This window comes from Neopelma chrysocephalum, unplaced genomic scaffold, assembly GCF_003984885.1.
Source record: "Neopelma chrysocephalum unplaced genomic scaffold, ASM398488v2 Primary Assembly neopelma1_60, whole genome shotgun sequence".
In the NCBI taxonomy this organism is placed as follows: Eukaryota; Metazoa; Chordata; class Aves; order Passeriformes; family Pipridae; genus Neopelma; species Neopelma chrysocephalum.
In genome coordinates, this window is record NW_020897715.1 from 7,249,840 (window position 1) to 7,265,310 (window position 15,471).

General features: G+C 35.9%; 1 protein-coding gene across 1 annotated transcript; it reads right to left on the reverse strand.

Moving 5' to 3' along the window:
• Positions 1-2,991: 2,991 nt before the first annotated feature.
• On the reverse strand, positions 2,992-14,582 carry LOC113966646 (T-cell receptor-associated transmembrane adapter 1). The gene is made up of 6 exons (XM_027681570.1): positions 14,471-14,582; positions 8,844-8,954; positions 7,242-7,278; positions 6,038-6,099; positions 4,685-4,743; positions 2,992-3,515 (listed from the first exon to the last, which is right to left on the reverse strand). Exons 2-6 carry the CDS (start codon positions 8,944-8,946, stop codon positions 3,249-3,251), a joined length of 528 nt encoding a protein of 175 aa, XP_027537371.1. The 5' UTR covers positions 8,947-8,954; positions 14,471-14,582; the 3' UTR covers positions 2,992-3,248.
• Positions 14,583-15,471: the final 889 nt, after the last annotated feature.

Here is a 15,471-nt window from a genome sequence, read left to right on the forward strand (position 1 = left end):
GACACAATTTATATTCTAAATAAAAAATTATTTTGAACAAATACCTGCTTTCAACATTTTTATTTCAGGTATGGGAATTCTCAGGAGGAGTTTGTATACCTACAGCAAATACCTGAGAATGACGTCAGGGTCCCACAGGTTTTCATTGCTGTGGCCTTCCTCGGCAAGGGGATTGTATTAGTGGTGTCAGGTCAAGTACTCTCTTTTGTCAGCATTGCCCCTTGTCAGCTTTCTGAGATCCAGAAAAGGAAAAAATTGTTTTTCTTTGGCTTCATTTCTGGGCACACAGTAGTGTTTTGTGTTATCTTAGCTCTTAAAATCAAAATCCTATTATCTTAAGTACTGTTCTTGAATGGCACAAGAAGCCAGCTTTAGTGAGGTTTTCTCTGCAGTAAGAACTTCTGCAATGTGCATAAACATTCTATATTCCCTCATAATTTGGGTATTATGTTTCCTTCAACAACATCAACAAAAGATTTTCTTTTAGAAATGCTTTTGTGGCTCATTTTTCTTCCTATTCAGACATGGATGCACTGTAGGAAATATGCTTTATTCCCTACCTTCTCCTTGAATTAGTTGAGGTAATTCTTTCCCAGTATTTCTTTGTACACCAGTACTGAGAGACTGGAATTGGGTTTTGGACCTGTTCTGACTAAATATGAATTCTACCCAGCAACTTTATTGAAGGCTCATCCAGGTAGGAAGGTAAGCTTGTTTATACAACATATACAGGGTATAAACCTACACATAGCACTTCCTTTTCTTATTTTGTTGTAATTAGTTGAAACTTGCTTTATACATAAAGAATTTAACTAGTATATGATACTTTATGTCAATCTTTCTCTGACGGATTGAAGATGGAGCAATATTGAACGTGCTTTTTCATGTAAGAATTCAATAGTCATTTGAAAAAGTATCCCAGAAGTCATTAAAAAAAATTAGGTCACTCAGCTGCTTACTTAAGCAGATGGAGGTTAAAGAGCTGGAGAAATAAAGCTAAATCTGAATGTGGCAATATTAAAAGTGCCTTGGAAACAGTTGATAAGTCACTAAAGATTATCCTGAAGTAGAGTGTCTGCAAGCAAGCAACAGTCAGTCATTTAATGGAAGCATGAAATGTGAAGAGGAAGGATATATTGAAGGAGAATATTTACAAGAATGCCCTGCTCTATTAACAAGGTGCATTGCAAGGGAAAGCAGCTGATGAAAATTAGCGTAAATGCATAGCTGGACTAAACAATGACGACTGAGATAGAGGAAACTAGATTTACCTAAATCCCATGAGGTGGACTTACTGCTACATTTACACTCAATGAGAGAAGTGTGCACTTCATTTCTGTTAAACTGATGATCCAATTGAAATGGCAGGTTGAGTTTAGTTAACTTGTGTAAGTTCTTTAACTTGTGAATTTAAGCCATAATCAAGAGTTGCATCTCACTGATGCACTAAAACACTTTATGTGAATATTTTGCATATTATTGTTATTCAAACTATTTTGATGTGAGTCTAAGCAAGCATATGTTGAAATGTATATTATTACTTATTTACTTCCTACGATGGAACAAAATATAACTCCTTCCAATCTAATCAAATTAAGTAAGTGCTTCATGCACTGATGTTTAGCTTTAGATATTTGGCTTTGGATTTCTCTTCCTCCTTTCCCCCATAGGACCTTAGGGCCATCGTTTAATCTGCTTCTCCATTAAAGTGGTTTTTGTAGATTCTTCAACAGTACTTGTTTCTGTCTATCCAGTGGTAGCTGGGCTAAGACTGTGATAACACAGTTACTTGCATTCAAAATCTACCTTTTTTCTGGGATGTTACAGCGAAATATACTGAGTTGATTTCTGCACACAACAGCACAAGATAGGCAGTGACACTGGGGCAGCTTTGGCTGCAGGACTTGGCCCCTTCCTTTTGGTTTTGCATAGAAGTTACAGCTTGTTATGTAAGACCCTTAACTATGAACAAAACTGAATGTTAACCAGGCTGTCAAAGAACTATTTCTTTTATATTGATTTCCTTTTATACTGATTTTCTTCTTCATAAATTTGTCTCATTGCTGTATGTGTCCATCCACTTCTGCTTTTAGAAGAGGTGTTGGGCTTCTATGGGCCTTTTGTTCGTTTGTTTTCAGTACCTGAAACACTTGCAGAGTTCTGTATGTGCTGGAGAGTTGGAAGCTCCTTGACACGTGCTCTGTGTGGATGTTAAAGGCACTAGTATCCTTTATTTTTGAGAAGACAGAACTGTCTGACACCTAGAGGTAGGCATATTACATCAACGTGCCTTGCTGTTTTCTGCTACAACTACTTAATGACTCCTAGAATATAAAATTTAATATAAACCATATAAACCATTTAATGAGTTTAAAGTCTTAAGATGAATGTGCACACAGTAAGTGAATTGTTTGGGGAAATGAAAAGCTCTTTCTGCTTTTGTAAAATAGTTAGTAAGAATGGCAATGTAAAACCCAATAGGAATGTAAACATAACATAGAGTATTAGAAGGAAGAAATCCTCACTAGGTGATTTATTTTTACAAATAACTTGATAATATCTTTGTGGACTCTTGAATATAGTTGGATACAATATTGCAGTTAGTAGAGGAGTTGAGATTTGAGACTAATAGTGGTATTTCTAAAGGAAACTGAAGATATATAAAGATACTGTTAAATCTTGTGAAATGTACAATTACTACTTTAAACAAGCTGTTAAATTATTCTCCAATTATCTTTAGATAGATTGTGTTATTACCATAAACCAGTCACAGCGGGAAAGTACACAGTATGGAACAGCAGATCAGTTTTTAACTGGTAAAACAACTAAACCACCAAGTGTGCAAGTATGAAAAAAATTTCCTTTCAAAAGTATTGATAAAACCTATATAGAAGAGTTGTACTCTGCTAAAGCTCTACAGACAATAAGTGGGTCTTTTGGGACTGTTTGAAAGCTGATGTTTGTTTAGAACACAGGATTATTTTTTGCTGAAATATCAGATTCCACAACTCTTTCAAATTGTCCTCAGAAGGGCAGATCCTTCAAAGCGGCAGTCTGGACCTATTCTTATTTCTTGCTTAGTCCTTAAATATGCTTGGAAGACACTTTGGAACACTTACCCATTTTAAATCATTGTTTGGTATGACAGTTTGACAGTTTGACGATCTCTAGTCATTCACTGTTCCTCCAGAATGAAAAAGCACATCTCACTTAGTGATTACATTTTTGGTTCAGGAAGCCACTTCAGTTCAGGAAGCCACTCCTTTTGCTGTATGAATCAAGCTCATTAACCTGATGGGATCATCATGAATGGCTTCTACGTTTGCTGTGTTTTCAGCAGCCAACTGCTCACTATTGAGGTAAATGCTCACTTTGGAAGCCATCATGGTGGGGTTAGATGATCTTTCTTCTTCATCTTCCTCTAATGAAGGATCTTTCTTTCTCCTTGGTTTTCTGCGTTTTCCCTTGACACTGTGATCAAGCGAGGCATAACACATTTGACTGGCAGATTCCACCTGAAAGGAAATTCACTTTAACATTCAGTAGTTATCCTTGCTTTAAAATTATACGTAAGACTATGAGTATGTCTACACTGTAATCATAATAGTGGCTGAAATATGCCCAAACTAGCTGTAAAACAAGCCATTAAAAGTACAAACGATTAAGATGTGGGAGCCTAGAAAACACATCAACATAACCTAATGGTAAATGGCCCATAGTGACAATAAGGAAAAGTTCTTCAAGGTATCATAGGAAAGATTCTCATTAGGAAGAAGGGTAGGTTATGAATCAGTCCAAGTTCTTTGGGATGCAAGATATGATTAGATCTGTTTTTCTTCTCGCTTTTGTTTAGTTAGAATCCAGTTGTTAGCAATATTATTCACAGGTTTTGCCTCTGCAGAATACCAAAGTTGGATGATTCTCATCCATACAGATGATCTCATTTCCAGTGCAAAATGTATGTCTTTTGTATCTTTTCCCTGCTTCTCTGGTTTTCAAACCAGACTGTCTATAACTATTGACATTGAAATTTTCATAGATTATTCTGTTTTCATGAAGTTAATGAAAACAAATGTCTAGATTAGAAAAGATATTTTTACCTGCTGGAAATATCCTGAGAGAGAGGCTGGAAATTGATCCTAGCGAAATGCATGGAACTCAGGAAATTGATACTGGGAATGCTTCAACTACAGGCAAATTTCAGTTGAAGCTTCCATGCTCTTAGGTATCTCAACAAAATACAAATCAATAGAAAACCGTTATTTTCTATTTTCACTTGCTGAGGCATATAGATTTTGTGCTGGACAGGAGAAAGCCACTCAGATTCATGAGTATCATGTGATACAGCTTGTGTTTTCAGTTTGATATCACAAATAAATAAAATTAATTCTTTTCATACGCCATGGCAGTAGATGCAAATTTAATTCAACCTGATCTGCATGTCTGTGACAGAAATTTATCATGCCATATGCGTGGACTGGAGCTGTCCATAATTTTCCTGCGTCTGCATTAATGATTCAGATTGAAGGATCAAGTCTGTGCCAAAATACCTTGGTGAACTGAGACAATAATGCATGGTAATCTTTGTGATAGTGTCAAGATTTTTGTCATGGGATAAACACAGGAACTCTGAGACAGACCACAGCACCCTAATTCAGAAATCCAAAATTAAAATTAAAAATACCTGTGGCTGGTTAACTGGCCTCTGAGGTTGGGACTTCATCTGCTCATAACAACATTCTTCTGTAACTTATCAAAGTAGAAAAATGTTTTAGTTATTAAGTTATATTACTGAGTCTTAAAAGATCAGATCAGCAGATCCTCTCCATTACAGAACTCACTTCCCCCAGTTTTCTTTGGTAGAAGTTTGTTTTGTTTTGAAGTCACACACAGATCTCTCCCTCTAGGTATAGACAGGCAAATAGCTAAGAAATTCAGACACATACTGTGGAAATGAAAATCATTTTCTGTTCATGGGTGGGAGGTTTCTCATAATTCACTAAGTGGGCATCATTTTAGAGTGCTAGGAAGACTTCTTGCAATTTAAGGGTCAACCACATATTGGTGTATTTTTCAGCATAGGCAGCCTTTCTTTGGCTGAGAAAGGGGCTGTGACTTGCAACAGCTGGTGATTAAATTCTATTCCTGAATTTACTTCCAGTTTTCTGTAAATTTCATGCAAGTTATTTTCTTATTTCATATCTCATTTTAGCCATCAGTAAAGCAGATTACTTCCTTACATTTTTCAGACTTTTGCAATGTCAATCCGTTTGAGCGTTGACTTAGATAAATGTATGCAAACCATGTATGAAAACGTTGGGTTTGTTTTTTTAATTTTTTCCCTGCAGCTCAGTACTTTAGTTTTGCTTAACCCCAAATAAGGCTTGCAAAAAAGTTATGTTCATATTACTTAAATACTGCTTTAACACCATAAGCGCTTCAAGAGACATAGTCTCAGCATATCTAGCTCTAGCTGCAGTTATGTGATATTACTGCCTTTGTTATGGTATCTCTCTGCCAAGGATTATCAACTTCAACACAGTAAAGCAAAGCAAAGCTGTCTGCCCAACACTCAGCCACTGGGCTTCAGCATATTTGTCAATGTTGCTGATGGTCTTTGGATAGCTACAGCAGAGAACTGGTATGTGTTTGTTTCTGCCTGTTTCTGTGGGAACATTGGCTTTGGACCATGAGTGCTGTGTGGTCTAGATTGCTTTAACATGCATGGATCAAGCTGGTTTTTCAATTGGTGCAGCTTTACATATATACAAGCTCTTTGTTTTGAGATACTTCGCTTAACTGGACCATTTGAACCATAAAAAATAAAATTCAGTATGAGATCTGTTCTTACAAATAGTAATGTAGTATGATGGTTTGCATTTCTATCCCAAGTAGGTGGTAATATTTTTAATTATATTAATGGTTGAAAAGATGTAGATTCTCAAGCTTGGCATTTGAGAAATGCAAAATATGTTGGTCAGTCAGTTTTTAATCTTATATTTATTATAGCCACTGAATAGACACATGTTCATCTTACCTAAAATATCTTGATTGAGATTGCCATAAACTGGGTAATCTTCTGTGGGATCGTCATCATAGCTACAGAGGGAATGGAAAAATACTTTTAATTCACAGAATATGCTTTATTTAGGACCCCGCTATTCTACTCTAATAAACATTTAATGCACATGTACCAATATCTAGATCATGTATGTGTGTGTATATATATATCTATATCTCTATATAGAGAGAGATATACACATATATCTCCATAGCAGATTGTATATGATCTAATAAACAAGACCAAAAATACTGGAGGGGGCAGAAATGGCAATGTGCATATTCTGAAGAGAGATTTGTTATCTAGCCAATAATTGAACTCTTTTTTCCTGTAGCTTAGGTGAGTAAAAAGTTTATCTCAAGACTAGTAAGCTACTGTTTCATGTAGGTCTAGAAATATTAATGATCACTGAAAGGAACCCAATTCATGTCCTCTGAGACCACTCTGCAATACAAACTAAAGCACTGCATGTGTCTTTTGGGTTGATGTTCTTAAGAAAGGTCCACACTCTTATGTCAACACAAACAGAGGAGACCAAAGCACAGTTCAGCTTGTGTTCCTTGAAAATGTTTCTAAGTTTGTAAAATGGGAATTCTTAGTGGGAAGCACTTTTTTCTATTGCATCCCTATACTGTGTCTCATCAAGGGAATGAAGCCATGCTATCTAACACCACTTCTTCAGTGGTATTTTTCAGCTAAACAGGCAGCAATAGACAGAGACTTCCCAACTTCTGTTTCATTGCTTTAGGGCATCATTTGTAAAAGATGGTTATGAAATGTAAATACGTAACTAATTTGTTGCTCCAGAAGTATTAACTATCAGACTATAATTTATCATTGTTTTCTGAGAGTTCTTTTAAATTATTATGGGATTTTGAGGTTAAGTGATAGTAAATGGTGGTTTAGTTCAGTATCTCGCACTCCCTTCAATAGACAAAATTATAGTATTAGCATGCAATTATTTCATTGTTGATAAAATGACTGCAGGATGTACCTCCCACATAAATTTTTTTTCCGATTTTCTTTGGAAAACTTTTTTCCACAGCTATTCTCTCCAAAATTTCCAGGCAGATTCCAAGAGATACTGAATTTTCCTCTATGTCATCCCTCCAAAGCCATCTGTCCTTATTTATTGCTTATTTCACCCTTGAGAGAAAGAAAATTTTTTTATCCAACTTACCTCTGATTGTTCTCTTTGTAGTCTTTATGCATTTTAGCTGGAAAATTTGTTTAAAAAAAAAAGAAGTTAAGAGAATATGAAATGTGCTATTTTAGAACACTTCAGATAATTGCCTCAGCGGACATGCTTTTGATTTCAGTTTAGAAAACACATTTGAAAGTTCTGGCTCTTCAGTCGTCCCTGTACTTTTCTCAAATACTTTTGTCTAATACAAGAAATGTTTGTGTTAACACCCTGTACTATGGCTGCAAAGTCTACATTAGGTTACAATATCCTAAAAATGTATTGTAACACGTGTTTTCTTCCTCCACCTTCTATGTCTACCTCATCTCTTTCTCTGTCTAGGCAGGTGTGTCGTGTGCTTATATTACAATTGAAGGTGTATTTATTTTACTAGTTCTTGTATCTCTGAAAGGTATCTTGTGATTCACACAGATGAAGAAAATGAAACAGAGAGGCAATGGCTACAAAGGTTTGTTGCTAGAGCTTGATTCATAACTCAGAAACGCCTGACTTTCTATCCTCTGCTTACCACAGTAAGCTCCGATTCCATGAGCAGTGCAGCATCAGCTAATCCAACCTAAACCTTGGTCAAGGTTAGTTTTGTAAATGACTGTGATTTTTAACTCATGGAAATATCTGCATAGTGGCCCTAAAATACAAAATAAACCTAAAGAGCCTAACCCACACCCCTCCCCCCACCCATCCAAAAATGCTCCAGCAGCTCTTTTAATATCCTGATTCTCTTACACTTGGTGAATTCAGTTTATAAGCAAAGGCCTGCTGTTTATGTAGATTATATATGTATGTGCATTTAGTGCAGTTGAAGCCACCAATGTTTGCCTGCCCACCCATACCTGTATAGCACAGGTGCAGTTTTCCCTGTGTTAAGGGAATGGTGAGGATTATACAACTTCCTAACATTTCCTAGATTTGTATGCATAAGAGAGGTTCCACTGGCATAATCAATTCTACCAAAAAAGTCATAGATAATTTCAACCAAAACTGGAGTATGACTGTAGTCACCTTCCAACATAAACAAATTAGTTTCTTATTGTGAGTGGCACATTGGTTTAAGAGTTCCATTAGAATCCCATTATGAAAAGCAATTAGAATATTTTTCCAAAATACATAGATTAAGCATAAAATGTATAGGAAATCGGAAATTCTAATGAGCATTCAAGAATTTGGGGAGGAGCTACTTAAAATAATTTTCAAATTGAGGGATAAATAATAATTATATGAAAAGTACACTTTAAAAAAATAAAATTACAGGTATTAAAAATATAATTTAAAAATAAAAAATTAGTTAGAACTAAATTCTTTCCCTTGTACATGTTCTGTTGGCTTGTCTTCAAAGAATGGGCTTGAGTGGCTGTTTCTAGCAGCAGATTGGGCAGTTAGCAATCATTCTGTAATTGTACCTGACTCTCCTAATATTTTTTAAAAGTTACATGCTCTCTACTAGAATGATTCTTGCCAAAGGAAAACTTTTCAAACTAATCAATTTGTTGGCTTGAAATCTCTGAGCAGTGATGGCTTTCTCTACAGACAATTTAAATATTGAAACTCCATTCCTTATAAAGAGACAATGTTTCTTACCTCTCTTCTTTTTCAAATAGTGTAAAATGTTCAGTGTCAATGAAACAATGAGAGCCAAACTCAGGAAGGCCAAAACTCCCCAGACAGAAAAATGGCAGCCCATTTCTGTAACTGAAGGAAAATAATTTTATCATTTGTGTTGTCTTATAGTTTCACCATATTCTTTGCTCTTGGTTGATTTTTACTTTCTGTAATTGAAGCTGCTATTTGGTGTTTACTCTGTGACAGCCATTGCCATACAAGTTAAATAGTTAATATCAAAACCAGATGCTAAAATAACAAGAAAGCAAGATCAATAAGCTGTTAGCAGAACTACTGTTTCATAGGAATTCTTTCGAAGGTTTGCCTGCAAGATACAATAAAAATCATAAATTAATAAAGAAAAAAGTTGTTTTACTGAATAGCTTTGAAATTAATTCTGTAATTGTCTTTAACTTTTTGCAGTAAATTTTTGGCTAAATTCTAGAGTTCATTAGTGTAGTTCTGTATTCAGTCAAAACAAATTCACTGGAAATATCTCTGAATAATACTAAGACCATAAGGTTTTAACAATCCCTGCAGAAAAATATCAAAAGTTTGTTGTTCTCTTGCATTGTTTTCTTGATGTTAAAACCCCTGGTGGCCTAGTGGTTAGCGTGCAGGACTTTCACTGCTGCGACCACGGGTTCAAATCCCAGTCTCCTGGCCTGATGGAGGTCGTTAGCCCTGTGTGGCCATCCATCTATGAGAAGGACACTCTAAACAAACCTACGTCCTGAGGACCTCACTGCCATTGTCCAAGCTTGCTTGGCCCCGGCAGATGAACCTTAGGATTAAAGGGTGGGCTCAGTTCAGCGCAGGCTGTGTCTCACCTAAAAAATCCATTGCGCAGGCTGGAAAGGTAAAAAGACCTTTCCCCAAATCTTCGTTCACGAAGATGGGCCATTATTTAAAACCCCTTACTTGTACTCATTTTCTTGCTTGAGAAAGCAGAGGAAGTGGTGATAAAGGATAAGCAGCAGCTGGGAATCAGTGAACGCCCCAGAAGTTCTGCAGAGAAAAGCCCAAACAGCTCTTGGAAAATCACCTTGTAAGAGGTGGGCCAATTTAATTGAACAAAGTTTCCTTTAGCACTGAACTTGCCTCTCCTCGGAGTGCTGTTGTAAGCACAGGGAAGAATTCCCATGCATCGAATCTATTTCGTCATTTAATTAATTCTTCGATCAATCTAGCTCATACGAATTTTCCATCACAAACCATGCTGAAGAAAATAGCTTATTTGTGATGGTCTAATGGCCAGAATTTTCAGCATTGCTGCAAATGGCCAGTGAAACCCTCCTTGACAGAGGAAACACTGAGCCAAATACACGAGTGAAAAGAGCTTGCAATTAGAGTCTTTGCTTTCCCCCTGAGGCATGTCTCATATTCTACTAGATTTGGAGTGTTTGAAATAAAGCCTGGTGCCCAAAAAGTAATGACCTCCTCTACTGAATAAAAAAGTCTAGCTGGAGCAGAGCAGTCAAAGGGAGGGATTGGATGACACTGATCCTTAACGCACTCAGTTGTTTTGGACATACGTGGATTCCTTCAGGAGGCTGACATTTTGTTTGCTTCTTAAAGGAAATCTGAGGCAAAGGAGCACAGGAATACACATTTCCATGTTGCTGGCCAGGGATGGGTGCAATGCATTTGCTCCTGCTGAGGACACAGAGCTTTGTTCCTTGGCTGACCGGCTCCAGCTCATCTTAAGAACTGCTCCTTACAGGTTTTGTTCCCTCGTTATGCTGTTGCAAAAGCTATTTTAGATTTGTTTTACTTCAAGCCCCAGATGTTTTTATGACGATGAAACAAGATAAGATAAACCTTGATAGTAAAAAGTCACAAATCACATGGGCTACTAGGATGCAGGTCTCAGATTTCTCTTTTAAAAGGAACAGAACAGAGCAACTAAGCTGTGACTTTCTGGCAGATTTGTAACTGATTTTTCCACCTGGTACTTCCAGTGGCCATTTATCCTTCCTTTTAAACTAAACATCCAGTTTCCATTCCTTTCTTTTCTCCCACTCAAGTTCTCCCAAAGGCACTTGAGGGCTCTCTGTCACTGCAATACTACTTTTCACGTTGAGAGGCACTTTTTTGCGATGAGGTACAGATATTCATGAGGAGAGACACCACCTCCATGAAGCAGCTATATATTTTTCCAGTTTTTCAGAGAAGGAATTAAAAGAAAGGGAGGTCCTACATAGAGAAGATGTTATCAAGATAAGTCAAGAATCAGCATTGTTTGGAACCTGGTTACTCTACAATTGGTCACTCAACATTTGCATCCTTTGTACAAAACTACTAGTCCAAAACTACAAGTCTGTCAAAGGCAAGAAATTTCAAGTCTCAATGTTGTGCCTAAATAATCATTCATCCTTCGTTCTTTCCTGTCCTTTTTTTCTTTTCTGATGTAATTGTTTTCCATTTTTTTATGTTCATTTTGTATTTTTTTCCTACAAAGTCTTTTACCAGGGAGCAAAAGCAGTGAGAAGGGAAGCACGTGTAACTGTGATAGAAGCCACAAGCCTGTGATTCATTAGAATAAAAACAGTGAGCAGATGCCTAAAGTACAGTTCCAATCTAAGGTTGTTCCTTTAACTTGATACACAGTGGTGTCATTTATCTTTCTTATTCAGGAGTCCTATTTTTCCCTGATGTTTCCAGGGTAGAAGGAGAACTCATAGTTTCAATTTGAATGTTTTCAGTCCTTAACTGAAGTGCAGGAGGAGACCCATTTTTTGATGACAAGTATTATTTTCCTGTTTCAGCTTCTGATTTAAATTGGAATTATCATCTGGAAAATAGTAAAGTTTGGAAAAAACTATTTCTCTTTTCAGTTTTCAATTTTAACTTCTGCAGTATTTGAGCAATCCCACTTCTCTAGAACTTTAAAAACATTCTAGGAAAACCAAAGACATGAAACTTTGATTTCTAATAAAACATATAGTTTTAAATCTCACAATTATAGTTCTTTCTTAAGCATGACTTAGAAAACTTCATGGATGTGGGGAGACTAAGAAACCAACATTTAAATTTCCTCCTACATGAACACTGCTTAGTTTATTTTTAAATTTATTTTCCACAACTCTGAGTCAAACATCTGCTTCTGTTGCAGTAAAATGTATACAAACATATACGTGATTTCAATATCTTCTTTTTTTTAAACTTTTTCTCTTTGCAATACAAGCTATTTGATTCTCAGACAAGACTACTTATATTATGGAAGCAACAGCAGTTTTAATTTACCCTATAAAACCATAGTAAAGACCTTGATCAGAGACATAAGTGTGCAGTTCTGAGCATTTTATGCCATTCTAATATCAGTTTCAAGTTAATCTTACTATCTAGACATAAAATATGAGAAATTTTGATTTTATATCTTCGCTTTACAGATATACAACTCCCAGGTCTTTCCCAGGTGTTCTTGTTCTTATTGTTGTTACCAATACGCTAGTTATTTATATTTATAACTGAATTATTTAAATAGCAACTAGTTTGACAGCAGCAGCAGTAGAAGGAAAGCTGAATAACTGAGAAGGACTATTTATTTCCGCAGATAACTAAACCGCTGTCCTTATATGTATAACAGCAGATGCAACCTGTCACAGTTAACTGGTTGTGCTAAAGAAAAAAATAAGATAAGGAGACTGTGGATGGTGAGTGAGAAATAAGCAGAAAGAGAAGTCTATTTGACTAATTACATTCCATTCTGAAAATAGTGTCTTTTTATTTATTCTATTCTGAAAATAGTGTATTCTGTTCTATTCTCTAATTTTAATTCTCATTCACAAAATCTATTCTCAGATGTAGCAAAAGCAGATTGTTATTTTTTGCATAGTATATAGTTATTCCAAAGAACTCATGCAACTGTGTTCAGAGGCATTCTCACTCAAGCCATCAATTTGAATATTTTTAAAAATGTTGTTTTCTGCAGAAAAAAGTCATATAGAAAAATTATTCCTTTGGGAATAGTACACTATGATTCTAATAGGATAAGCTCAAATCTCATCAGGGTTTTCTGCAATAATCTGTAATGAGAAAAGCTAAGAGTCGTGGTATTTCGTTACAAGAAATAATATCGAAGCTATTCTTAAAGTATTGTGCTGCTCTGTGAAAGAAAAAAGATCATATAACCAAAGGTTTTATAAGAGGGACAACAATTCTTGTTTCATTGTTAGAAGAATTTGGGATGTGTGAGTGGGGAAGTAGTATATTAATGACTATAAAGATGACAGTATTTGGAAAAACTAAAATCGGAATTTTTCTAGTATTAATGATATACTCCTGTGCTGCTGTTCTTCCATTTCTATTGGGAAAGCAGGTTAAACTTGGAGTTGCATCCAAATAGAACATCTACTTTAGGTAATTTGTTTCATTTGAATTATGTTTTTACTTTTCTGACTTTAGGGATAGGGTTACTCACCTCCTTTTAGTACATTTTACATTGCTATAAACTGAAGGTACCATATTCACACCAAAACATATGAGCAAGCAAAAGACTTTATGAATACATGGTTAAATGTGCTTTTTCTCTCTTTTAAATCTGTTGACAATTTTCTCCACCAACAGAGACAAGATATGGTAATAAATAGAATGTTGGTTATTTGTTCTTTGGTTTTCTCTTTGCAGGGTTCATTATACTGTAACTGCAGGGGTATGAGGGGGGAAAAGCAAACAAAAAAACCTTACCAAACAAACAAAAGTCTCCAAAACATTCAAATCTTTCCTGAATGAATTTCTGCAGTTCAATTTAATGCAACTCAAAGGAGTGGACATAATCATGTACTTACCTTTGAGAAAAGGGGCCAGATATAACAATTCACGTTACATGTTTGTCCTCTTAACAACATAGGAATAGGTAGCAGGAGTACTACATTTCGTTCTTTCTTGTTCTAATGTATTTTGTTTAGAGAATCCATCACAGAGGATAACAGGAGGATAGCATACTTCTACCAGGTTTTTGTACTGAAAAGGAATGTGAGGCGAGGAATATAGATACCATCCAGCTGGACATGCCGTTTATGGTATCAATTCGTCATTCATAGAAGCAGATTAATCACTACCAGATTTGATGCTCTGGAGCACAAAATGGTTTGTTTCCTGTAGGTTTTGTCTGCAAATTTGTCAAAGATGAGATAAAACTGTCTTCCCCCCCCTTCCAATTAAATGTTGATATAAATAATATTTTGTACTAATGACCCTTAGAAAAAGAAACCCATTAAGAGACTGATGAATATTAAATTAGTGTTAAAGATGCTTCCACCTGTATGAGCTTTTAATATAGGATTAATTCCCTGGAAAAGATTCCTTAAACTGCAATTAATTAGTGCACAACTAATTGCTTTATAAAATATGAACTTCATACTTCAGAAAGGAAACAGTGTATTGTAAAATAAGAAGGCCCACAGCACAGTAAGTACTTTCAGCAAAAAGCTAATGCCAATGCTTAGTCTTCATTAACCAGTCTTAATTAATGAAGGTTTAAGATGTTATTAATAATTTTAATTTAAAACCCTGAGCAACCCTCTTGCAAGGCTGGTAATCTGCCGTAATGTCGTTTTACTGCTCTTTTGTTTACAATTTTATAACTAAAAGATAGGGCTTACCTGGTTTTGTTGGTTCTAGGAACACTCCCCGCCCCTTTGTCCAACAGGAAATCAAGTTATGTTTGCAGACCTTGGATGCTCTTTGGTTTCGGACCTGGCAGCATGGATCTGCCTCCAGAGTTGCCATCAACCTTAAAGGCCCCCAGTCTTTTTTTCACCTTCTTTCTTACAAACAGGAAATGTGGTTTGGGCTTTTGCAAGCTCACCTGCAAACTCACAGTCTCCTTCAGTGTTTGCCTCTAAGAGAGAATTAAAATATTTATGTGTGCACTTGTATTTATTATCCATCTGTCTTGCCACAGAAGAACATCTACAGGACTGTTAGTTCCACTTATGTGATACAAACTTACTTTTGTAATATTCATATGAGATCCATACTTTAAGTCTTCCCGGTTTTGATGTTGTGTTGAATTCAACAAAAGTATTTAAATGCCTCCTAAACTAAATTACAGAAATATTTTACCTAGTAGTGCTATGGGACTCTTCATCTCTTGAGGTTTCTGAACCAAGTCTGAAAATGCACTGCTGAGAGCCTACAGTTTAGCTAAGACAGGAATCACAGGCATGATGAAGAAATTATAACATCGCCAGCTCTTGAAGGTCAGGTTAGAATAACATAATATGGTCCCTCCATCCTTTAAAGTCTATTAATCTGGGCCCACGATCCAGTTCCATTCTGAAAAGAAAGGGTAAATCAGCATGTGGCTTACTGTGTGTATTTATCTTTAAAATTTAACTAAATGTCTGTGTTTTGGTAGAGAAGCCATTTTATTCTCAGAACTGGAGTAGCTTCTTCCAGAGGAAGCTTGCAGTCTGAGCACTGCCAAAGAAGCTTTCTGCTAACTTCTGAGGTTTTAGGGTTAGTGTGTTTCTTTGGTTTTTCTTCAGAGCTAACAGTTTTATGTCCAATTATGCATAACGCAAAAGTAGGAAGGGTTTCTTATGAAAAAAAGTGAATCACATGAACATGTTTGTCTTTTTGGAATATGTACATTGAAATA

Coding starts and splice junctions, on each gene's coding strand:
- LOC113966646 (XM_027681570.1), bottom strand. CDS start 8,946: ATGGGCTGCCATTTTTCTGTCTGGGGAGTTTTGGCCTTCCTGAGTTTG. Junction 7,279..8,843: donor CTATTTGAAAAAGAAGAGAG/GTAAGAAACATT, acceptor CAAATTTTCCAG/CTAAAATGCATAAAGACTAC. Junction 6,100..7,241: donor TACAAAGAGAACAATCAGAG/GTAAGTTGGATA, acceptor TTCCCTCTGTAG/CTATGATGACGATCCCACAG.